The sequence below is a fragment of the Lepidochelys olivacea genome, assembly GCF_965140295.1.
Source record: "Lepidochelys olivacea isolate rLepOli2 genome assembly, chromosome: 7".
Lineage (NCBI taxonomy): Eukaryota > Metazoa > Chordata > Testudines > Cheloniidae > Lepidochelys > Lepidochelys olivacea.
The window spans coordinates 61,063,174-61,087,019 of NC_140417.1; the positions used below are offsets into that span (position 1 = coordinate 61,063,174).

Here is a 23,846-nt window from a genome sequence, read left to right on the forward strand (position 1 = left end):
GGGGGTCAGTGTGCAGGGTGAGGATGGGTATTCAGGGTAGAGGGGTCAGTGAGCAGGGGGAGGGGTGTCAGTGTGCAGGCAGGGGGTGGGTAGTTGGGGTGGGTACTCCGGGCAGCGGGGCAGTGTTCAGTGTGGGCAAGGGGGGCAGTTTCGGGCAGGGGGTGGGGCCGGCCCAGGGAGGGGCCGCTGGGGGGGGGGGGTAGGCTCGGCCCCCTCAGTTTCCTGGGCGGGAGGCTGAGTCAGGCGGGGCTGAGTCAGACGGAGCCGGGGCCGCTGGCAGAGAGGAGCGCACCGCACCGCACCGCACCGCTCCGCACCTCAGCGCGGGGAAGCCGCGCCATGGCCCGGACGCTCGCCCTGCTGGCGCTGTGCATGGCGCTGGGACGCCGTGGTGAGTGCGCTCGCTGCCCCCTGCAGCCGGCGCTGGGCGCGGCGGGCTCCGTCGGGGAACTTGCGCTGTAGCCGCGGCGGCGCGTCTGGACGGGCTCGGGCTGCGCTTCCCGCCCGCCCGCTCGGAGGGGCGTCGGGGCCATGAGGTGCCGGAGGGCGGCCGGTCCGGGTCTGTTCAGTGCGGGGACTGGCCGCCGGGGCGGGGCGGGCCGGGCCGTGGTCTCAGGAAATGGGGAACTGGGGCCATGTGCTGGCTGTTCAGGGCGTCGGACTCTGCCTGGTTCATTCTCGAGCTGGGCGATTGCTGCCCCATGCGGCCAGGGAAGCGGGTAGGGGTTGTGCAGCTGTGTGCTGGGCTTGGGGGTGGAGGGGACAAGCCGGTATGGAGCAGGTTGCTGTCCAGTGTTGGTGGTTTTGGGTTATGATTTTGGCGGTTGGCAAACTTTTCCTGAGTGGCACAAGTGAGGGAAGGGAAATGGCGATTTTTCAGACGTGTGTATTTCAGCAAAACTGACAGGTATTCATAGGACAAAGAAGAGGTGCTTTTCTAGCAAGAGGGCTTTCTCCTTGCCACCTTGCAAAGGCCGGCTGCAACCAGTGATAGTATTGGAAGGTCTAACACAAATACATTTGCAAGAATTTTAGTATAAAGGTTGCTAGCAGCTGTCTGTATGATTTCACTGCTGATAATTTTTTTCAGAAACACTTAGCTAATATATTTACCCCATTGTTCCAAACTGCCCACAAAGGACCAGAAGCCACAAATGCTTCACCCAGATGCCAAAACCTCTGGCTTTGCCTCTCAACTTCAAAGGGCTTGAGTCTACGCTTAAAACACTACAGCTGCGGCACTGTAGCGCTTCAGTGTAGACACCAGCTCCACCAACGGGAGGGGTTCTCCTGTCACTTGTAGTTAGTCTACCTCCCAAAGAGGCCATAGCTAGTTCTTCTGTCAACCTAGCCCTGTCTACATGGGGATTTAGGGTGGCTTAACTGCCCTGCTCAGGGGTGTGGATTTTTCACACCCTTCTGCAATGTAGTTATGCCAACCGAATTTTCTAGTGTAACCAGGCCTCAGATGTCACTGCAAAAATCTTTCTTATATTGAAAATTTAAACTATGTAGACAGCATAAAATAAGTGAACCTATCAAAATAATGGGGCTGGAGCACTGAGTTTATTATACATTTTCTCACTTATTCCATTAAAAACCTCAGTTTTTTAGTGAAATAGCTGCATAATTTGCAGTGCACTCAGTAATGAATTGGTGGTAATGTGACGCATATGGGAAACAATTCTTCAGACTTACCTTCACGCAACAAATTATGCTTACTTAACTCAAACCATTTTTTAAGACAGCCTAGTTAAGGGGAGGACAAACTACAGTCTGCAGGCCGGATCCGGCCTGTCAGGGCTTTCAATCCGTCCCGCGGGATTGCCAGCCCCATGGCGCAGTAGGGCTAAGGCAGGCTCCTTGCCTGCCCTGGCCCGGCGTTGCTCCTGGAAGCAACTGGCACCATGTCCCTGCGACCCCTGGGGGAGGGGAGGAGGCAGAGGGCTCTGTGCACTGCCCTCACCTGCAGGCACCGCCCCCCTGCAGCTCCCATTGGCTGGGAACAGGGAACCGTGGTCAATGGGAGCTTTGGGTGTGGTACCCACAGGCGAGGGCAGGATGCGGCGGAGCTGCCTGCCCTACCCCACCCCCAGGACCCACCGCCTGACATGCTGGCCACTTCCGGGAGTGGGGCAGGGGCAGGGCCAGGGCAGGCAGGGAGCCTGCCTTAGCCCTGCTGCACGCCTCTGCCACCCTGGAGCCACTTGAGGTAAGCGGCGCCGGGCCAGAGCCCGCACCCCAAACTCCTGCACCTCACACCCCAACTCCCTCCTATACCCTTCCTGCACCCCAACCCCCTGCCCTGAGCCCTCTCCTGTACCCCGCATCCCCCCTGCACACCAACCCCTTGCCCTGAGCCCCTTGCTGCACCCCACAATCCCTGCCACACTCCACACTCCCTGCCCCAGCCCTACATTCATTGCCCTGCATACAATTTCCCCATCCAGATGTGGCCCTTGGGCCACAAAGTTTGCCCACCCCTGGCCTAGTTAATCTAGTGTGAACTCTTGTTTGCACGCTTTTGAAAATATAGAAGCCTGGCTCATATTGGTCTAACAAGGAATCAGTTTAAATTGGTCCAAGCTAGGTTTAAATTAAATCATAGAATATTAGGGTTGGAAGAGACCTCAGGAGGTCATCTAGTCCAATCCCCTGCTCAAAGCAGGACCAACACTAACTAAATCATCCCAGTCAAGGTTTTGTCAAGCAAGGCCTTGAAAACCTCTAAGGATGGAGATTCCACCACCTCTCTAGGTAACTCTTTCCAGTTCTTCACCACCCTCCTAGTGAAATAGTGTTTCGTAATATCCAACCTAAACCTCTCGCACTGCAACTTGAGACCATTGCACCTTGTTCTGTCATCTACCACCACTGAGAACAGCTGAGCTCCATCCTCTTTGGAACCCCCCTTTAGGTAGTGGAAGGCTGCTATCAAATCCCCCCTCACTCTTCTCTTCTGAAGACTAAATAACTCCAATTCCCTCAGTCTCTCCTCATAAGTCATGTGCCCCAGCCCCCTAATCATTTTCATTGCCCTCCGCTGGACTCTCTCCAATTTGTCCACGTCCCTTCTGTAGTGTGGGGACCAAAACTGGCCACAATACTCCAGGTGTGGCCTCACCAGTGTCAAATAGAGGGGAATGATCACTTCCCTCGATCTGCTGGCAATGCTCCTATTAATACAGCCCAGTATGCCGTTGGCCTTCTTGGCAACAAGGACATACTGCTGACTCATATCCAGCTTCTTGTCCACTGTAATCCCCAGGTCCTTTTCTGCAGAACTGCTGCTTAGCTTGAACCCAGCTTGTAGCGGTGCATGGGATTCTTCCTTCCTAAGTGTAAGACTCTGCACTTGTCTTTGTTGAACCTCATCAGATTTCTTTTGGCCCAATCCTCCAATTTGTCTAGGTCTCTCTGAACCCTATCCCTACCCTCCAGCATATCTACCTCTCCCCCCAGGTTAGTGTCATCTGCGAACTTGCTGCAATTGCTAAATTGCCCACACAGGGGTTTTCAACTGCCTTAACTAGTTCCATTTAGAACCACCCCATTAGGTAAACTAGTACAGCTTTGTGTGAAGAGCAGGCCTCAGAAAGCAAGCTGTTGCATTCATCATTAGCTGGAGTTTCCATATGGCTCCTCACAATGACCCAACCTCAAGGGAACAGAGGCCTGGATCCCTGAAGCAAGTGCTTGAACCTGAAAGTAAATTCCTAGGTTTCAAGGGACCACTGTGATCATCTAGTCCAGTGGTTTTCAGCCTTTTTTCATCCGCAGACCCCTAAAAATTTCAGACATAGTCTGTCCTCCCTCCACTTCCCCCCAGGGTCTGTGGACCACAGATTGAAACCCACTGATCTAGTCTGACTTCTTGTATGTATAACACAGGCCAGAGAACTGCCCCCAAATAATTCCTTTTGAACTAGAACATATCTTTAAAAAAAATCCAATCTTGATTTTAAAATGGCCAGTGATGGAGAATCCCTCACAACCTTGGTAAGTTGTTCCAGTGATCAGTTACCCTCAGTGATGAATTTATACCTCATTTCCAGTCTGAATCTGTCTAGGTTCAACTTCAGCCATTGAAAACAACCTTCTAGCCAGCTGCAGACAGATAAAGTCTTTTTGGGTTAGTGTTGTTCCCTTGACTTCTAGAAGCACCCAGGAGTCTGGGAGACAAAGGGCAGACGCCAACAAGCAATAGCTTATTTCTTCTGGTTGCTTCTTCCAACTGTCAGGTATTAGCTCAACTGTGCCTCAGCCATGTAGCTCTCATCCAGCCCCATTTCTGATAGGCCTGCATTGACTGGGCTGGGTGAAATGGGATTATCAAGGTGGCTGAGCTCAGTGTGCAGCAGGCATAGTGAGGCATTTGCTGTGTACCCAAGACCACCAGCCATGGCCCACATAGTACAAGGGCTGGACAAATCAATTCAAGCCTGGTCCATGCTGAAGGAGTTTGTGTCCATGTCAAAGTGTAGCCCTAGTTCCCGGTGGCGTAACACCAGCATTGTCGCAATGCTTTGGTTCTGGTCTGTTCTAGAGGCATGAGCATGGAGGATGAGAGGTAAGAGTTCCTGAGTGCTAATTGTAATTCTGCCTCTGATTTGCTGGGCAGCTTTGGGCAAGTACCTCAGTACCCGCTCTGTAAAAAGGGGATTGCAGTACAGACCTGCCTCCAAGCTGCAGTGTGTGCATCTTCTGTAATGCATGCGTCTCAAGCGTTCTGAACAGGCCAAGTGTGAGCAGCCACATGGTCTCAGGCATGTCTGACTTTCCACAGTTTCCTAGGGCAAGTGGGCCCTTTGCAGAGAACATCCAGCCTCACAGCTGTTTAACTTTAGGACTCTTAGTCTGCACTCCCTGCTGCTGTGGCAGTACATGCGGTAAAGGGCAGTTCTTATGATTTCGTGAGTGGATTGAGTTTATATCTGTCAGCCCAGCCAGTCTTCTGGGTCACCCAGTCATTCATCCAGATAGCCAGGCTGGGATATCTAGGTACCATCTACAGGCTGCTGTTGTGGTTTGACCAGAGAGTGCTGCCAGCAGATGGCTCTCATGTACCCATCTGATCCAGCCCAGATGAGCTGCTGCTTTAGAGAAAGTAGCTACATCATGACAGCCAGAACCGAGCCCGCATTGGCAGTGAGATTGTGACTCACAAATGGGCAGGGGTAGTGAGAAGAGTAGCTTTGGTTCCAGCTCAGGCATGAAATGCACTGTGGGGGAGGCTTGCTTAGCACCAGCAGAACGATGTGGTCTGCTCTCCCTTTGCTATTCATCATCCTGTGGGGATCCCAGTGCTCCAGCAAGGTAACTAACTAACATGGCTAGAGGACATGGGGACTGTTGGCTTCATACAGCTGTCAAACCTGCCAGCATGGGTGATGCTGCTGAAATGTGTGAACAGTGGCCATCGAGTGGCATGCCAGGGTCTAGAGTGTTGCCCCAGAACTTGACAGATTAGAATGGTTTCTAACTCTAAAGCAAAAAGAAAAGGAGTACTTGTGGCACCTTAGAGACTAACCAATTTATTTGAGCATAAGCTTTCGTAAATGCAAAACATCCTACAAAATCCACAACAAAGTATTGCCAACCTCAAGCATTAAAAAATCATGAGTCAGGCCCCAGAAATCATGAGATATTTTTAAAATAATACATTTGGGGTCCTCTGTATTTGCCTTCTGCTTTCTGAACATTTGGGTGTCGCATTTTCAAGCTTTGCTTTGCAGTCAAGAAGCTAGCAACTGGTGTCTTAACAAAATAAAATTAAACCTGAGGTGATGCTGTAATCACCTTGTGACATACCCAGAATACAGACTAATGAGTAGCTGTGTCAACCCTGCCCTCTAACCTGGGGTGCCCTTGACACTGCTTTGCTGCTGTAGCCTCCAGTCTGACCTGTTCACAAACAGCCTCCAGCTATGACTGTGTGTGTGCTGCAGCCAGCCAGCCACACCTCAGTTATACTGCAGGGTGACCCCAACATACCTTCAGTCCTAGATTTTCCCCCAGAAATGTATGTCCTGTACTGCCCAACCCTCTCCTGGACAATACAAATTCATATAAAGTCCATCATTTTATTAATAGAAATAATATGCACACATCTTGTTGTCTCAACTGGAGTTTAAGCTTCAGTTTAAACACTGGATTAGATAAAACAACAAAAAAAGTTTATTAACTACCAAGAGAGAGATTTTAAGTGGGTACAAGTAGTGAGGCATAAAAATCAGAAATGGTCACAGGAAAAGATAAAACACAACTAGCAAAGTTTTTCTCACCACATGCTCTCAATCATCTTACTGGCCAAACTTCTGAGGCCAGAACCCCTTCTTCTGGTTAATGGCTGCTACCTTTGTCCCTTCTTGTGCAGTGAATCAATGGATAGAGAAAGGAGGACGGGACCTTGGGGTATTTGTCCCTCATTTTTATAGTGTCAGCCCCCATCCTTGGGAAACATTTCCAGCTGAGATTCAGGAGACAGAGAAGCTACAGGAAAGAATGTGCTCTGCTACTCTTCCTCACCTGTTTGAGCATCCTTCATTTTCCTTCCTGCTTGATGACTCTATTTATGGCTTAAATACAAATTAAGCAGAGCACCCATTCCTCTGTTTGAGAAAGACCTGGTTGCCAACCTCGGTTTGGAACATGTGTTAAAATCACTACACAATGGAATCTTACAACTTTTCAATGTTGTCACACACATTTTATCAGGACAGTGTAGATTAGCAAATTATGAGTTTTCAGATGTTACCTTGCAAGACCTACTTTGTACAAATATTATTATAATTGTGTGTAGTCTTGGAGCCTCCACGTATTTTTTCACTCAGTTTAAGATTTTCATTCTCTTTTGTAAAGCTTGGCCTGTCCTTATTCATTTGGGGACACCATCTGGTAAGGGCTTGGTGGCCAAAGACTGCAGAATGCAGGACAGAGGAGCTGCTAGTCCATCTTTGGCATTTCACTGCTGCCTGCTAGTGCCTTGGGCTTGTGTTGGATGTTGCATGCTTTGTGCATACTGTGAGGAAGCAGCAAAACATCAGCCAACAATGAGCAGTGAGGGCAATACGGAGGGGCAGGGAGCTATGAAGCTAGCCTCGCTCCGTCCCCCTCTCTGGGATTAGGAACAAGCCTTAATGGGGTTATTGAGCACAGCTGCTCTACCACCCTGTAACATCATGCAGCACTGTACTCCTCTAGGGAACTCTGCAGAAAGCCCTGACCCTTTGAATGTCTTTACAGGAGTCTTTGCCAGCCCATCGGAGAAACTCACACATGTGGTCCAATATGAAAGGGTGACACCTCGCAGAGTGCCTGCAGCTACTGGGAAAAGAGACCTTTCTGCTCAACTCGTAAGTATCTGTCGCCTCTGAAATATCAGGAGACCTACAAGCCCAGCTCCAACAACCCCAGACTCAGAGGCGGTTAAACGCGGGCCTGGTGCCAACCCCCAGATTAGCCATGCACAGTTCCAGCTTTCCCAGACACTGAGCAGTCGGAGACTGACTTTTGTTTTAGATTAAGCAAAAATAACTGAATATGAGAGAACGTACATTGTGGAATAGGCTACCTCAGTGCTGCCTTGCAGAACTGCAGCTGCCTCTGTAAACAGACAGACACACGGAAAGCTGCAGAACAGAGAAAACAGGATCGCAACACTCACATACTGTTGCTGTCTATGGCCCCAATCAGCATTATATCTGAGCACTTCATAATCTTTAATTTAACCTCACAGCCCCTTGGAAGTGAAGTGACTTGCCTAGTGTGACACAGGAAGGGTGTGACAAAGCCAGGCATTGAACTCAGGCCTCCAGAGTCCCACATTGGCACCCTATCTGCTGGGCCATCCCTCCCTTCCGAACATATACTGAAATCAATAGAGAATGCTGCAGGAAATGCACACTGGTTCAGAGAAAGGAATTCTCTCCCTCTTGATCTGTCTGGCAGGCACCTTGAGTGCACAGTCAGCAAAGATCCAGACTCGGAGTCTTAGTTCCTTTAATGTGACACCCTTATGGGATGAATGACACCAGCTAGTGTGAGCTTTCTGCATCATCTCCATCATAAATGATAGGTTTCAGAGTAGCAGCCGTGTTAGTCTGTATCTGCAAAAAGAAAAGGAGGACTTGTAGCACCTTAGAGACTAACAAATTTATTTGAGCATAAGCTTTCGTGAGCTACAGCTCACTTCATTGGATGCATTCAGTGGAAAATGAATGCATCTGATGAAGTGAGCTGTAGCTCACGAAAGCTTATGCTCAAATAAATTTTTTAGTCTCTAAGGTGCCACAAGTCCTCCTTTTCTTTTTATCATAAATGATGGCACTCTTGAGCGACCAATCAAAGCAGCCTCTTGTTGTGTTTGAGGTCAAAATTAGAATCACTAATGGCAGAATGAAATCTGTGTCAGGAAACAAATTTGGCATCAGCTGAAGAGGCGTGGAACCACTTCCAAAGAATGTAGATTGCCGCAGTGGAAGAGGTTTGTGGATGATGCAGATGGAGAAAACCAAAGGAGGGGAGTGGGGGTGGACCAACAAAGTGCAAGTAGCAATTTGAAACAAGAAAATGGTGCACAAAGAAAAGAAATGAACCCATCAAGTGTAAATGAAAGCAAATACAAAGAAGCAAAGTGGTCTGCCAAGTGGGCAATGAAGAAGGGCAAAGAGAGTGCCCTAGACAATTTGCATGCTGAGCTTGTAAATGACCCACAGCTGGCTGGCAGAAAGTTCTGCAGCATTGAAAAATGGGCCCCAAAGAAAGGAGGATGGTAATGTGACATGGTTTGTGAATGGTGATCAGAGGAGACTGTTAGTAATACCCAAACAAGTGAAGGAAAGGTGGAAACAATACTTTGAGAGTCACTTAAATGAAGCAAACCCTTTGTGGTGTTGTCAACATGTGATCCTAATGCGGTACCTGAGCTTGACATAAGAGGAGGAAGTGGAAATTCAGTCCAGGAGACAAAGACCAATAAGGCAGAGGGACCTGATGAAGTGACAGCAGACTGGTGAAAGTCTTGGGCAAGAGCGACATGAAATGGATCAAAGTGGTTGAAGCTGTATGACAAGAAAAGACTGGTGCATGTCTGTCCTGGTACCAATATTTAGGAAGGGAAGCTTCCAGGAATTTGGAACTATCGAGGGACAAAGCTGTTGTCACATGGGATGAAGATACTGGAATGTATCTTGGATGCTAGAATTAGAAAAATGCTGGAACCCCTCATTGACCAAGCACAGTGTGGCTTTAGGAAAGGACAAGGCGCAGGGATGCCATGTTTGTAATTTGGCAAGGGATGGAGAAGCAGCTCAAGCACCAGCAGGATAGCTTCTTATGGACCTAGAAAAGGCCTATGATAAAGTGGATGGAAAACAGAGATCCGAACATATTGTGGAACAACAAGTCCCTTTGATGTAGAAGTTGGAATGCACCTGGGGTCGGCCCTCAACTCGCTGCTCTTCATCATTTTGATGGACTGCATCAGCAGGAAGATGTCAGTGGGAAAGGGGGAGAAGCTGCTATATGCAGATGACCTAGCAATAAGGGCCTCCTCAAAAGAAGACCTAGAGAAAATAATAAACCAGTGCTATGATCAACTGGCATCTGATGAAAAGGAGCTTGACTAAGACTGAGGGCATGGGTCAGTAGAGGAGCCACAGGGACACTTGACATAGAGCTTAATGGAGTGGAACTAAACCAGACCGACCAGTTCAAGTACTTTGGCAGCTGGGTTATGGAAAATGGTGAGCTTGAATGTGAGTCCCAGTCCAGACTGAGGAGTGTTGGAAAAGTGTGGAATAACATCTCAAGGGCTGTGTATAACAAACGTCTGCCACTGAGACTGAACTGTGGAGAACAGTGGTGTGCCCTGTAATGCTATATGGTGCAGAAACATGGCCAAAACAGAGAGGCCAAGTTCAATGCCTACAGGTGTTCGAGATGAGATGTCTTCGTGCCAGAAGAGGAGTTACACAAAGAGAGAGATGTCAAAAGGAAAGTTTTAGGATGTAAGTCCAAGTCCGTGATGTGGCTGACAAAATCCAGGAAATGGGACTTCGCCAGTTCAGATATGTGCAGAGGGTGAATGTAGGGGACTTGGTGAAGATAGCATGGTAGGAAAGAGACCCTGAGGAAGTGATGATGGATGGATCACATCAAAGAAGATGGTAAGCAGGTGGACCTTAATGCTACCACAGACAGACAAAGATGGTGGATGCTTACATGATGACCCGACCCCGGTTGATGGGATAAAGGGAAGAAGTGATGAAATGGAAGCAGAAAGGATGTTAGATCATTCTGCAGTGTTGCCATCTCTCACGATTTAGCACAAGTCTTATGATACTTGGTGTTTTCTTAAAGCCTCAGCACCTGGAGTTATGTGAATGTGGGAGAATTTCAGTTTTCATTTTGTAAAAAATGTCAGATACTAGTTCTTGTGGTTGTGGAGACAAGCAAGAAAACATGAACCCAAAATGCTCAGAAAAAAGAAGCCAAATACAAAAGAATCCACATTTTATTATTTTGGAAAAAATCTCTTGATTTTCAAGCCAATCTTATCTTTGTTGGGGTTTGACTCATGATTTTTGAATGTTTGGAGTCAGCAAGGCTGAATTTGTGACCATAACCTAATGGTAGTTTCCGGACTGCATTTTAGTCTTTAAAATTCAGAAAGCAGCAGAAATCATATCTTAAAAGCACAAACATTAGCACCTTAGAAGGCCTAGGTATCATGTCAATTTTGAGATATAAATTGCCTAGTAAATTCTTGGTACAGCATGTTCACTTGTGATTCAAACCCTTTCAGATAAAATAGCTTCAAAAATTCTTCCCAAAGGCATCTGTTTCTTTGCTCCAGAAACCTAAACTTGTCTGTGAAATAAACATTCTCCAGGCTATTTAGAGATCCCATCTGTGCTGTGCACATTGAACAACTTTCCTCCTTTCTTTCTGTCAGTGTTCGTACCAGAGGGAAGAGATCACATGTAATAGTACATCCATCTGTTAGATATCTGTAAGACATGCATACAACGAGAGACTGCAGTGCATGATGGGATGTAGCGGTGCAGGGGTGGGTGGTCTATCTGCACATGTTTAGGATGGCCAGGTTACGAATGGTGAAGCTGGCTCATGCTGTCCTCTCAGCCATTTCCCCAGGACTGTTTCTAATATTGCAAACCTGATACCTTAAAAAGGCAGCCTGCCATCAACATGCTCTGTTCTTTCTGCCTTAAAGGTGGAATCTCCTCCCCAAAGAACACTTGCTTTAGGGGTCACCTCTCTTCCCAGGCCATATTGCTACAGCTGTGGTCAGCAGGGGCACCTGAGCTGGATCCCCTCATTTTAAGAGATGGGGTGGCTTGCAGGGGATTCTCTATGGCTACATCTACACTGCAAAAAAAAAAAAAAAAGACCCACAGCAGCAAGTTTCCGGTAGCAGCTGAGGATCCTTTGTGTAGGGGATGATGAGCTGGGGCACTCTAGGGCAGAGGAGGTGGGGACAGGGTTAAGGTGCATGCATGCCAATGATGTTGGCTGCTCTTCTCCAGCACAAATGAGGGTGCTCCTGAGACTGCTTTAACTTGTGCCAGGGCTGGTTTGGCCCCCAGATAATGGGGGCAGAAAGATGGTGTAAACCTCCCTTTTCCCTTGCCTCCTCTCCCAGTGCACCCTGACCAGCTGTTGCACATTACGTTTTCCCAAAGCACTGAAGGCCCAGGTAGCTGTTGGGCTGTTATTCCACCTTGCTGACATTGGTGTATCTCCTGGAGTTCCTGCTGACTCACTGGGATGAGAAGTATTCCAAGAGTCCAGCCCCCAGTGCCTGATCCTGCCTGTCCCAGTTTTTTGCCTGTCCAGAACTGCTCTTTCTACACCTCAGGCCAAATCCTGCAGCCATGGCCCTGCCGTGACTCACTCAGCAGGCACTGGAGTGAGCAGGAGTTTAACCAGAGTCCAGGCTCAGTCTCCCACTGTTCTGAGTCAGACCTTCTGCATTTTAAACACTTGAAAAGCCCTCTGGAAGTAGGAGTTTGGGGGAAGCTTTATCAGGCCTTTTAAATGGCTTTGCATTTCTTGTGGTTTCTCAGAAAGTTGATCACTGATCTACCTTTCCCATCCAGCTTGCAGTCAGAGTTCTCTTCTAGCGCCTTCAGTGGCTTTTCTGCAGATCTGCATTTCTCAAGGATTGGTTTCTGTCTCCTAAGTTGCCAACAATAACAAAACATCATTTTGTTGGCGAACACTAAAAGAGACAGTAACGTTCATCTAAAAAAAATTTATCACCAAGCCCCATGGACAGTTTCTTTGTCTCCAGCTTAGGCATCATGTTTGTTTAGCTGACAGCATCTCTCAAGTCTTCAGCTCTTTGCTGACGAGCCCCTCACTTCCCAGGGCTGCAGCCAGTACCCACTTGAGGGGGAAGAGCGACCCTGGCTGCATTTTGCTCAGCAGGCAAAGGGGCTTTTTTTTTTTTTTTTTTAACCAGAAATGGATTTTTCATTCCTAGAATGAGCCCAAAGTAAAAACGCAAAGCAGTGAAATTAGAGCAGTTGACTCACAAGGAAAATCATGCTTCCTGTCCCAGCTGGTTCTGACTGTGGCACAGAAATACTTTCCGTATAACCCCAGCCCCTATCTGATTGCAGTTCCCCAATGCTTTCCTGGGGGGGAATTCCAGACTGTTATGTGGTGGTTTATACCATCACCCCCACTAGAGAGGTCAAACTCCCCAACTGAGAGCAAACCCCAGCAAATCAGAGCTGCTGAGTTTGCCTTGTGGTGCCCAAGGAGTTCACTTCTGCCAGCCGTGGCTTCCGTCCGGGAAGAGCCTTAGCCAGCGACTCTGCCGTGAGATGCTCAGTCGCCTGGTCAGCTGTCATTAACCGGAGAGGGAGGCCTCCACACTACCAAGGGTGTAATTATTCATTAGCATCACTGTTTAGCTGAGGATCTCAAAGCAATTTACTCACGATTCTTGTTACTGGTAGGTGGGGTTGTCCCCATTTTACACATGGGGAAACTGAGTCAGTGAGCTGTAGTGACTTGTCCAAGGTCATACAGCAAGTTATTGGTACAGGCAGGAAAAGAACCCAGGCATCCTGACTCCTGGTTTCAACTCCCAGTCCCTTGGTTTAACTCCTAGATACATGTCCTCTCACTTGTGGGGCTGCTGTAAACTCCACCGCCTGGTCCTGTAGGCCAGCTGGGGATTGCTGGAGCACGGCACACTCTGGCCATAACCCCTCCCCTGTGCCCTGCTGTGCTCCCTGCACCCAGGTCAGGTAAGGGTGTGGCCTAGCAGTCTGGCACACCATTGCTGAGGGTTTCTCAGTTGGCCAGATCTGGCTGCTTTCCAGCTTGTTTGCATCACAAGTGGGCTCCCCAAGAAATGTGGTCCAATATGTGCACTCATGTAGTTGACCTACCTGCCTGTTTATTGTCCCTTTTACTGCAACCACCCACGCTTATGCACACATGGGAGTTGGGAGGCTATCCAGAAACTTAATGGCAATGATCTGTTTTACTAGGTGAAAAGGTGCTGTGTCTTGTGCACTGCAGGAGCTTGTAGGAATAAAGAATGACTCTGGAAGCAGAGTTTATTTCTTCAGGCCAAGTGTCTTCAGTATGATTTCCTGACCATCTACTTTTGAGAGCACACGGAAAGAGAAGTTGATTCTCACACAATGAGGCTGTGCGCATAATCAGTCAAAGAGAAGAAAGACTTTACTAGGGGAAGCATTAGTGAGTCAGGGGGTGAGTTATCAGGGGACTGTGTGGTTCTTGATTTTGAGTAAATGATGAATTAAATGCCAAAAAAGGCATTTTGATGAGCAGTAAGATTTTAGTTCCTTGTGCAACAACTTGTGGCGTTGTGCCAGATGTGAACACTGAGTCTTAGTTTAATCTCATTGTACTCATCTGTAGTGTTCTTTAATCCAAGGCATACTGGGTTTTGCAAACTGAGATTATTTCTGTGCTGGTATAGTTGGCTGTTGGTTTCCACTTGTGCTATGTCTATAATGGGTACATTGGCAGCGAGCACGTGCATCCAGGTTTCCAGAGGTGCTGGGCCCTCACACAAACCCTGAATCAGTGGGAGCTGCAGACGCACAACGCCTTTGAAAACAGGGCAGAAATATGCCAATAGAATATTTCAACAAAATCCACATATAACTAGAAGAACATTGAATGGGCTCGGGTAGGTGAGTCTAAGGTCCCATGTGACTGTCCTGGGAGGTCTGCACAGCACACAGGATAGAAATCTTCTACTTCATACCTCTTTAGCCCAATGATGACAAGTTTCTGTTGTTGTTTTACCCCATGCAGAACACGTATCCGGACCACGTTCATTACAGCATCCGTGCAGAAGGGAGGGACTATGTTCTCCGTCTGGAAAAGAACAGGTAAGTGTGCAGTGGCTAGTGTGGCTTGCAGGGTTCCCTAGTGAAAGCCTTGGGCCGTTAGGTTAGCTTCCTCCCCAGGCCACTTTGTGTGGATTGCGCGTGGAACATTGCAGGGCATAAAGCTGGAGGAGAGCCAACAGCTTGGACCTCTAGCTGAACCTTTTTGAATTTCAGAGGGACTTGGATCCCTGGATAGAAACTGGCCGCTGCAGCGGCTTAGGTTCAGCTCAAAAACAAGAAGGGGCTTGTTTTCCGTTTCTGACACAGAACCATCAGATGTGATCCTAAACCCAGCTCTTATTCACCCTCAGACCCAAGCCCCTTGCCTGCCTACATTTTTATTCTGTCCCTCTCACAATGGTCTAACTCTTATTTAGCATCAAATACCATCTTCTCGAATTTAGGAGGAGACACTATTACTCAAACTGCTTTGAGCTCCGTATGAGGTGTGATTGGCAGTTGCCCTGCTGCCTCCGCTGGGATACTATGCTACTGTACCCATTTACCTCTTGGCCTCCACTCTTAAGGAGGAAAGGGTAAATCTCCCCCTACTGTTACTGTACGCCCTGGAGCTCATTACAAGGGACCTGCATGTACAAGTTGGCAGACTGATGGCAGGGGAACAAAATTTTGTGACCCATGGATCTATCCCCATCTGGCTGCCCCGCCAGCATTTAGGCAGGAGAAACCAGTCCCAGCCCACCTACTGGCCCTGTCCTTCTTACTCCATTTGAAAGCCTTTGTCTTTTTGGAGCCTGTTTGGAGTAAATGATGGTGATGGTCTGGGTGACCGTGAACACGCCCCAAGCACTGGCTGCAGGGCAAAGAGTCAGGCACCCGTTTACAAACCATTCAGCAGACAGAACGTCAATGGCAGCTACTGTTCCATGACCCCATCTAGGGTGACCAGACGTCCTGATATTTAACTCTTTGTCCTGCGTCCCAATCGTACATCGGTCGGGATGTCATTTGTCCCGATATTGTACCCGATATTGTAAAGTTGCCAGGTGTCCGGTTGGCGCAGGTCTGGCAGGCTCCCTACCTGGATCCACGCAGCTCCCTGGAAGTGGTGACAGTTCCCTCTGGGTCCTAGGCACAGGGATGGCCAGGGGAGCTCTGCGTGCTGCCCCCGCCATGAGCCTGCTCCGCAGCTTCCATTGCCCAGGAACCGCGGCCAGTGGGAGCTGTGGGGGTGGCTCCTGGAGGTGAGGCAGTGTGCACTGCCGCCTGGCTGTGCCTCCGCCTAGGACCCAGAGGCAATTGTCGCCACTTTCGGGGATCCGCCTGAGGTAAGCCACGCCTGGAACCTGCACCCCCCCCCACCCGCACCCAAACTCCCTTCCGGAGTCAGCACCCCGAATCTCTTCCCACAGCCCCAGCTCCCTGCCCCACCCCTGAGACACCCCCCCCCTTGTAGTGGGGGCCGGAGCTGGGGCCACGCGCCCCACAACCTGCGGCTTCCTAGGACTGTGCTCCTGCCTCCCCCATGGCTCCGGTGGGGACTGCGAGCCTGTGGCTGCCCCCCTCCCCGCACATGTGTCCCAATATTTTATTTTTGCAATCTGGTCACCCTACACGCAACAGAGGCAATAACAGCTTCTTCTATGGAGGTTGTGCAGGACCCTGCCTCCCCCTCCCTCTGTATAGGATGCATCCGAAGTGTGAAGATGAGGAACCATTGATGGGATTTTCTGGTGGGAGTTCAAGCAGTGATGCGGTGCAAGGTCCAGCTTGCTTTTCTCAATCGCATATTGGCACTGGGAGCAGTGTCAGTACTACTGACTTCAGTGGCACCCACTGCTGTGAGTCAGACAAGCAGGATTGGGCCAGAGGGGTACAGGGTAATGCTGGTTCCTCCTGCACCATGTGGTTCTCTGTCACTCGGAGCTGCAGGTGGCGCTGTGAGTCCTCACTGCTTCTGTCTGTCTCTTTTTTTCAGGGGACTGATTGGGGAGCACTACACTGAAACCTATTACTCAGAAAATGGCACCGAGGTCACTGAGAGGCCAGACACTCAGGTATGAATCCAAGGGCTGTGCTGTATGATCTGGTGCATGTTTCTTAGAGGAGACTTACTGGGGCTGGGGGATTGCGCTGAGGCTTTGGACTCTCAAAACAAATTCACTAGAACCTGTGGTGTCTCCCCCAGTCCTTTTCACAGCAAAGCAAGACATCTTGTTTGATGCTTCACATTTCCTTGGTGCTCGGTGCTATGCTGTGGGTGCCTGAGGTGCTATTGGTTAGGTATGGAGCTGAGGAGGCTCAGATCCTTGTGGTAAGCGCTTCCTTTTTACCACTGGATGACAGGCTGGGGCTCTGTGAACAGAGGTGGACTGAGCTGCTCATATGATCCATGACATGTTTGGGAAATGGGCACTCACCTTCTTCTCGTTCATACACCTGTGGGCACGTAAGATCAATCCAGTTGGCAGTCATCCTACTGCCTCCCGTGTGCCTGCCTGCCCTCCGCATTCTGTACAACGCTGTGCTCATTGGGGGGCAAGGCCACAACGAGTCCTTGCTGAAGGCTGCAGATGCTGATGTTGTCTGTAGGACAGGGGCTGAAGGCTGCTGGATGCTGATTGACCCACCTTCCTCCCCACGAGCAGGCCATTTGGCATTGGGTCTTTCATAGAGCCATAGACCTTAAGGCTGGAAGGGACCCTTACAGGTCAGACTGGATCAGATAACACTGGTCAGAGAACCTCACCCAGGGACTCCTGTATTGGGTCCAGTAGCTTCTGGCTGAGTTAGACCATAACATTACTTTGCCCTTTTCTGGCAAAGATCTCAAAGCACCAAGGAATGCCTCACGTTCCCTGAGAGAAAGCAATAATATTGTCAACCCCATGTCACAGCTAGGGAAACAAAGGCTCAGAGAGCACACAATCGCACAAGTCCCAGCTGTCTTGATAGAGCCAGAAGCAGAACCCAGTTCTTCTGACACCACACCATAACCTCTCACCACTAGGCAATGCTTCCTTTTCAGTACATGAGTTGGCTTCCCATTATAGAAGTGGTGCCACAGAGATTAGTGGCGAACTTGCTTTCAGTGGTGAGCGGTCAGAGCAGCCCTCAGGAGCGTGAGGTTTGATTGGTGTCGGCTAATTATTCTTCCCTGCCCTGCTGGTGTTCTGGGCTAATGGTTTTAGATAATGTTTCCAAAGCGCTCTGTAAACTCTAACTGTATTGGGCAAACCCTGGCACACAGCTCAGCAGGCCACCTGGGCTTTTCATGATGGGCCGCAACACCAGCCCTTCACTGGGAAGTGCCGTCAGTGATTTAGCCCCAGCAAAGGAGATTGTTGGGAGGGTCTAGTCCTTGACCTGCAGAGCTGGCTTACAGCTCCCCATGACCAGGGCAACTGGGAGGTAGTATAGCCCCGGTGGGCTCTCCAGACTTCAGCTAAATTTTGCAGTGCACAGCGGACACTCCCATTTTAGCAGCTGCTGCACAGTGCAGATAGGGGGCCGGTGTATGGAGAACAGCTAATTTGAATGAATTCCCTTCCTTCCTTCAGCAGCTCTGCAAATGCCCAGAGTTGCAAGGCCAGGGCTCCTCTCACCCCATGCCTCACTGTCCTACCCTCCATGCCTCCTGTAGCTGCAAACCTGCCCTATGGAGCAGCAGGTAGAGAGGAACCTCCGTAGTTCTGTAAGGGAAGCTCCTGCGCCCCATCCCCCACCTCTGCCTGCTGTGAGGGACAACACCTGCGCTGTTTCTTGGATGCTCCCATGCTCCCTCGCTCGCCTGGCCTGGCCTACTGTGGGGGACGATACCTGTGAGGTTGCTTGGACGCTCCTGTGTGTCCCGCACCATGCCCCAGCATGCTCTGTTCCTGGATTCCCTCCCCTGCCTCTCAGCTCTCCCCTGGCCTTCTGTGGGGATAATGCCCACATTGTACCCGGATGCTTTTTTCTTCCTGGCCCTTGCCTACACTGGGGGACAACACTCCTGCCCCTTGATAGTCTTTTCCCCTCCAGCCAGCCAGCTCTTACAGCTGGGAGTTCAGAGCGTCTGATTTCTAATCCCACCCTGTGACTTTGGTCAAGTTACTTCCTCAGTCTTCTGTGTGTGTGTGTGTGTATTAGTGCTGATTACGTGTTCTGTGCTCAGGCACCATGGCAGTCAGGAGCAGTGCTGTGTTGTGTATTGTGCTGATCCAGTCAAGCCTCCAATCTGCCCATGAATGTAAGGCTGCCCATGTCACTGTAGTATACTGCTCATGTATGGTGTGGAACTGCCTGCTGTTCAGGTGTGCAGTGTTGTTGTAGCCGTCTTGGTCCCAGGTTTTTAGACAGAGTGGGTGAGGTAATATCTTTTATTGGACCAACTTCTGTTGGTGAGAGAGACAAGCTTTCAGGCTTACCCAAGGTCACCTGAAGAAGAGCGCTGTATAGCTCAAAAGCTTGTCTCTCTCACCAACAGAAGTTGGTCCAATAAAAGATATTACCTCCCACACCTTGTGTGCTTTTCAGGTGGCAGCTGGGAGCACTTGTGTTTCTTGAAAGATCTGAAAATCACGCGTGGGTAATAAATGAGGCGGGAAAGGCTTGTTTTTGCCTGGAAGAAGCTCTATAACAGATCTCTGCTTTCCAGGATCTGTACCTTGTTAGTGACTTCTTTTCTACCCTAAGTGTTCCCAGTATGGTGCTGATTGGCTTTTGACTTCTGCTTTCTCTGCTGCAGGATCACTGCTTTTATCACGGGGATGTTCACGGACACAGTGATTCAGCGGCAAGCATCAGTACTTGCAGAGGACTCAGGTATGATCTTTGACACAGGGCACGCAGAGGGGAGGGAACATCAGAACCCAAACATGTAAAGCAAAAAGCACCAGGGGGCCTGAGTGTGCCTTGCCCCGCACTTGTGTCATTTTCAGTAGTCCAGACTGGGTATAAAATGCTGCTATTCTGATCTGGTAGCATTTTACACCCATTTGGCAGTAGTGTAAATGACTATACACTGTGCAGGTCAATAGAGAATCAGCCCCAATATGTGTCACTGTGTCAGAAGAACTTGGTTATGTCGTGCGATACAGTGATGTCACAATATATTGGTGTACTTTCAAACCAGTGTTGCCAACTCTCACAACTTTTATGGCAAACCTCTTTTCATCTGGTGTTTCTATAAAGTCCCACCCACTGGAGTCAGGTGACTTAAGGAGGCATTTCACCTTTCATTTAGGGAAAAAAGTCAATTTGCTCCTGGTTGTGGAGAATAGCTTGAATATGTGACCCCTGAAGGCTCAAAAACCAAAAGGCAAATTCAATGAACGAAATTTTTAAAATATCATGATTTTTGTGGCCTAAGTCATAGGTTTATAGATTCTAAGGCCAGAAGGGACCAATGTGATAGTCTGACCTTCTGAATCACACAGGCCATAAAACTTCCCCACAATAATTCCTAGATCAGATCTTTTAGAAAAACATCCAATCTTGATTTAAAAATTGTCAGTGATGGAGAATCCAACATGACCTTGGTAAATTGTTCCAATGATTAATTACTCTCACCATTAAAAATGTGTGATTTATTTCCAGTCTGAATTTGTCTAGCTTCAACTTCCAGCCATTGGTTCATGTTACACCTTTCTCTGCTAGATTGAAGAGCCCATAATTAAATATTTGTTCCCCATGTAGGTACTTATAGACTATAATCAAGTCACCCCTTAACCTTCTCTTTCTTAAGAGTAATAGATTGAGCTCCTTGATCTATCACTATAAGACAGGTTTTCTAATCCTTTAATCATTCTCATGGCTCTTCTCTGAACCCTCTCCAATTTATCATTATACTTCTTGAATTGTGGGTACCAGAACTGGACACAGTATTCCAGCAGTGATTGCACCAGTGTCAAATACAGAGGTAAAATAACCTCCCTACTCTTACTCAAGATTCCCCTGTTTGTGCATCCCAGGATCGCATTAGCTCTTTTGGCCACAGCATCACACTGGGAATGCATGTTCAGCTGATTATCCCCCATGACTCCCAAATCTTTGTCAGAGTCACTGCTTCCCAGGTTAGAGTCCCCCAGCCTGTAAGAAAGGCCTACGTTCTTTGTTCCCAGATGTATACATTTAGCCATATTAAAATGCATATTTTTTTTCTTGTGCCCAGTTTACTAAGTGATCTAGATCACTCTGTATCAGTAACCTGTCCTCATTATTTACCACTGCCCCTATCTTTGTGTCATCTGCAAACTTGATCAGTGATGATTTTATATTTTAATAGAACAGAGAATAGTAGGACTGGAACGGACCTCAAGAGGTCTTCTAGTCCAGTCCCCATCTCAAGTCATTAATAAAAATGTTAAATGATTTTTGAACAACTGGGGTTGGAGATACTGGAAAACAGACCACCATATGCTATTATAATAAGGATCTGTGACAGGGTCGGGCCAGATGGCTACAGGCGACTAATAGAAGGCAGATATATTAGCCCCAGGCTAAGTAGGTCCCTTTTCCCTGGGTAAGGAAACAGGCAAGGTTCCAGAACAATCAGGAACCTTCTGGAGACAATTAAGACAGACAGGCTGATTAGAACACCTGCAGCCAATCAAGAAGCTGCTAGAATCAGTAAAGGCAGGCTAATCAGGGCACCTGGGTTTTAAAAAGGAGCTCACTTCAGTTTGTGGTGTGCGTGTGAGGAGCTGGGAGCAAGAGGCACTAGGAGCTGAGAGTGAGTATGCGGACTATTGGAGGACTAAGGTGTACAAGTATTATCAGACACCAGGAGGAAGGTCCTATGGTGAGGATTCATAGATATTTAGGTCAGAAGGGACCATTATGATCATCTAGTCTGACCTCCTGCACAATGCAGGCCACAGAATTTCACCCACCACTCCTATAAAAAAAACCTCACACCTATATCTGTGCTATTGAAGTCCTCAAATCGTAGTTTAAAGACTTCAAGGAGCAGAGAATCCTCCAGCAAGTGACCCATGCTCCATGCTACAGAGGACGGCGAAAAACCTCCAGGGCCTCTTCCAATCTGCCCTGGAGGAAAATTCCTTCCCGACCACAAATATGGCCATCAGGTAAACCTTGAGCATATGGGCAAGATTCATCAGCTAGATACTACAGAAAATTCTTTCCTGGGTAACTCGGATCTCACCCCATCTAATAGCCCATCACAGGCCATTGGGCCTATTTACCATGAATATTTAATTACCAAAACCATGTTATCCCATCATACCATCTCCTCCATAAACTTATCGAGTTTAATCTTAAAGCCAGATAGATCTTTTGCCCCCACTGCTTCCCTCGGAAGGCTATTCCAAAACTTCACTCCTCTGATGGTTAAAAACCTTTGTATACTTTCTAGTCTAAATTTCCTAGTGGCCAGTTTATATCCATTTGTTCTTGTGTCCACATTGGTACTGAGCTTAAATAATTCCTCTCCCTCTCCGGTATTTATCCCTCTGATATATTTATAGAGAGCAATCATATCTCCCCTCAACCTTCTTTTAGTTAGGCTAAACAAGCCAAGCTCCCTGAGTCTCCTTTCATAAGACAAGTTTTCCATTCCTCGGATCATCCTAGTAGCCCTTCTCTGTACCTGTTCCAGTTTGAATTCATCCTTCTTAAACATGGGAGACCAGAACTGCACACAGTATTCCAGGTGAGGTCTCACCAGTGCCTTGTATAACGGTACTAAAACCTCCTTATCCCTACTGGAAATAGCTCTCCTGATGCATCCCAAGACCGCATTAGCTTTTTTCACAGCCATATCACATTGGCGGCTCATAGTTATCCTATGATCAACCAATACTCCAAGGTCCTTTTCCTCCTCCATTACTTCTAATTGATGCGTCCCTAGGTTATAACTTAAATTCTTGTTATTAATCCCTAAATGCATGACCTTACACTTCTCACTATTAAATTTCATCCTATTATTATTACTCCAGTTTACAAGGTCATCCAGATCCTCCTGTAGGGTATCCCTATCCTTCTCTAAATTGGCAATACCGCCCAGCTTTGTATCATCCACAGACTTTATTAGCACACTCCCACTTTTTGTGCCAAGGTCAGTAATAAAAAGATTAAATAAGATTGGTCCCAAAACCGATCCTTGAGGAACTCCACTGGTAACCTCCCTCCAGCCTGACAGTTCACCTTTCAGTAGGACCCGTTGTAGTCTCCCCTTTAACCAATTCCTTATCCACCTTTCAATTTTCCTATTGATCCCCATCTTATCCAATTTAACTAATAATTCCCCATGTGGCACGGTATCAAATGCCTCACTAAAATCTAGGTAAATTAGATCCACTGCGTTTCCTTTGTCTAAAAAATCTGTTACTTTCTCAAAAAAGGAGATCAGGTTGGTTTGGCACGATCTACCTTTTGTAAAACCATGTTGTATTTTGTCCCATTTACCATTGACTTCAATGTCCTTAACTACCTTCTCCTTCAAAATTTTTTCCAAGACCTTGCATACTACAGATGTCAAACTAACAGGCCTATAATTACCCAGATCACTTTTTTTCCCTTTCTTAAAAATAGGAACTATGTTATCAATTCTCCAATCATACGGTACAACCCCTGAGTTTACAGATTCATTAAAAATTCTTGCTAATGGGCTTGCAATTTCCTGTGCCAATTCCTTTAATATTCTTGGATGAAGATTATCTGGGCCCCCTGATTTAGTCACATTAAGCTGTTTGAGTTTCGCTTCTGCCTCAAATATGGTAATGTCTACCTCCATATCCTCATTCCCATTTGTCATGTTACCATTATCCCTAAGATCCTCTTTAGTCTTATTAAAGACTGAGGCAAAGTATTTGTTTAGATATTGGGCCATGCCTAGATTATCCTTGACCTTCACTCCATCCTCAGTGTTTAGCAGTCCCACTTCTTCTTTCTTTGTTTTCTTCTTATTTATATGACTATAGAACATTTTACTATTGGTTTTAATTCCCTTTGCAAGGTCCAACTCTACTTGACTTTTAGCCTGTCTCACTTTATCCCTACATGTTCTGACCTCAATAAGGTAGCTTTCCTTGCTGATCCCTCTCTTCTTCCACTCCCTATATGCTTTCTGCTTTTTCTTAGTCACCTCTCTGAGATCCTTGCTCATCCAGCTTGGTCTACAACTCCTGCCTATGAATTTTTTCCCCTTACTTGGGATGCAGGCTTCCGATAGCTTCTGCAGCTTTGATTTAAAATAATCCCAGGCCTCCTCTACCTGTGTTGGGAGGAGGCCACGGGGAAGTAGCCCAGGAAGTTGTAGCTGTCGCACAGCTGTTCCAGGAGGCACTCTAGACAGCTGCATTCCACAGGGCCCTGGGCTGGAACCCGGAGTAGAGAGTGGGCCCGGGTTCCCCCCAAACCTCCCAACTCCTGGTCAGACACAGGAGGAGTCGTCCTGGACTGTAGGTTCACGAAAACAGCCAAGCTGAGGGCTGCCATGAAGCTCCAAGGCGAGCAAATCCGCCAATAAGCGCA

General features: G+C 48.0%; 1 protein-coding gene across 1 annotated transcript in view; it reads left to right on the forward strand.

The window, feature by feature from the left end:
- The first annotated feature begins 259 nt into the window (after positions 1–259).
- The window catches only part of ADAM8 (ADAM metallopeptidase domain 8), a 97,021-nt gene continuing 73,434 nt past the window's right edge, over positions 260–23,846 (forward strand). The window contains exons 1-5 of the mRNA XM_084635583.1: positions 260–391; positions 7,246–7,355; positions 14,329–14,405; positions 16,345–16,423; positions 19,096–19,172. Of these exons, the coding sequence (XP_084491709.1) occupies positions 340–391; positions 7,246–7,355; positions 14,329–14,405; positions 16,345–16,423; positions 19,096–19,172 (395 nt within the window). The 5' untranslated portion in view covers positions 260–339. The remainder of the gene's footprint in view (positions 392–7,245; positions 7,356–14,328; positions 14,406–16,344; positions 16,424–19,095; positions 19,173–23,846) is intronic.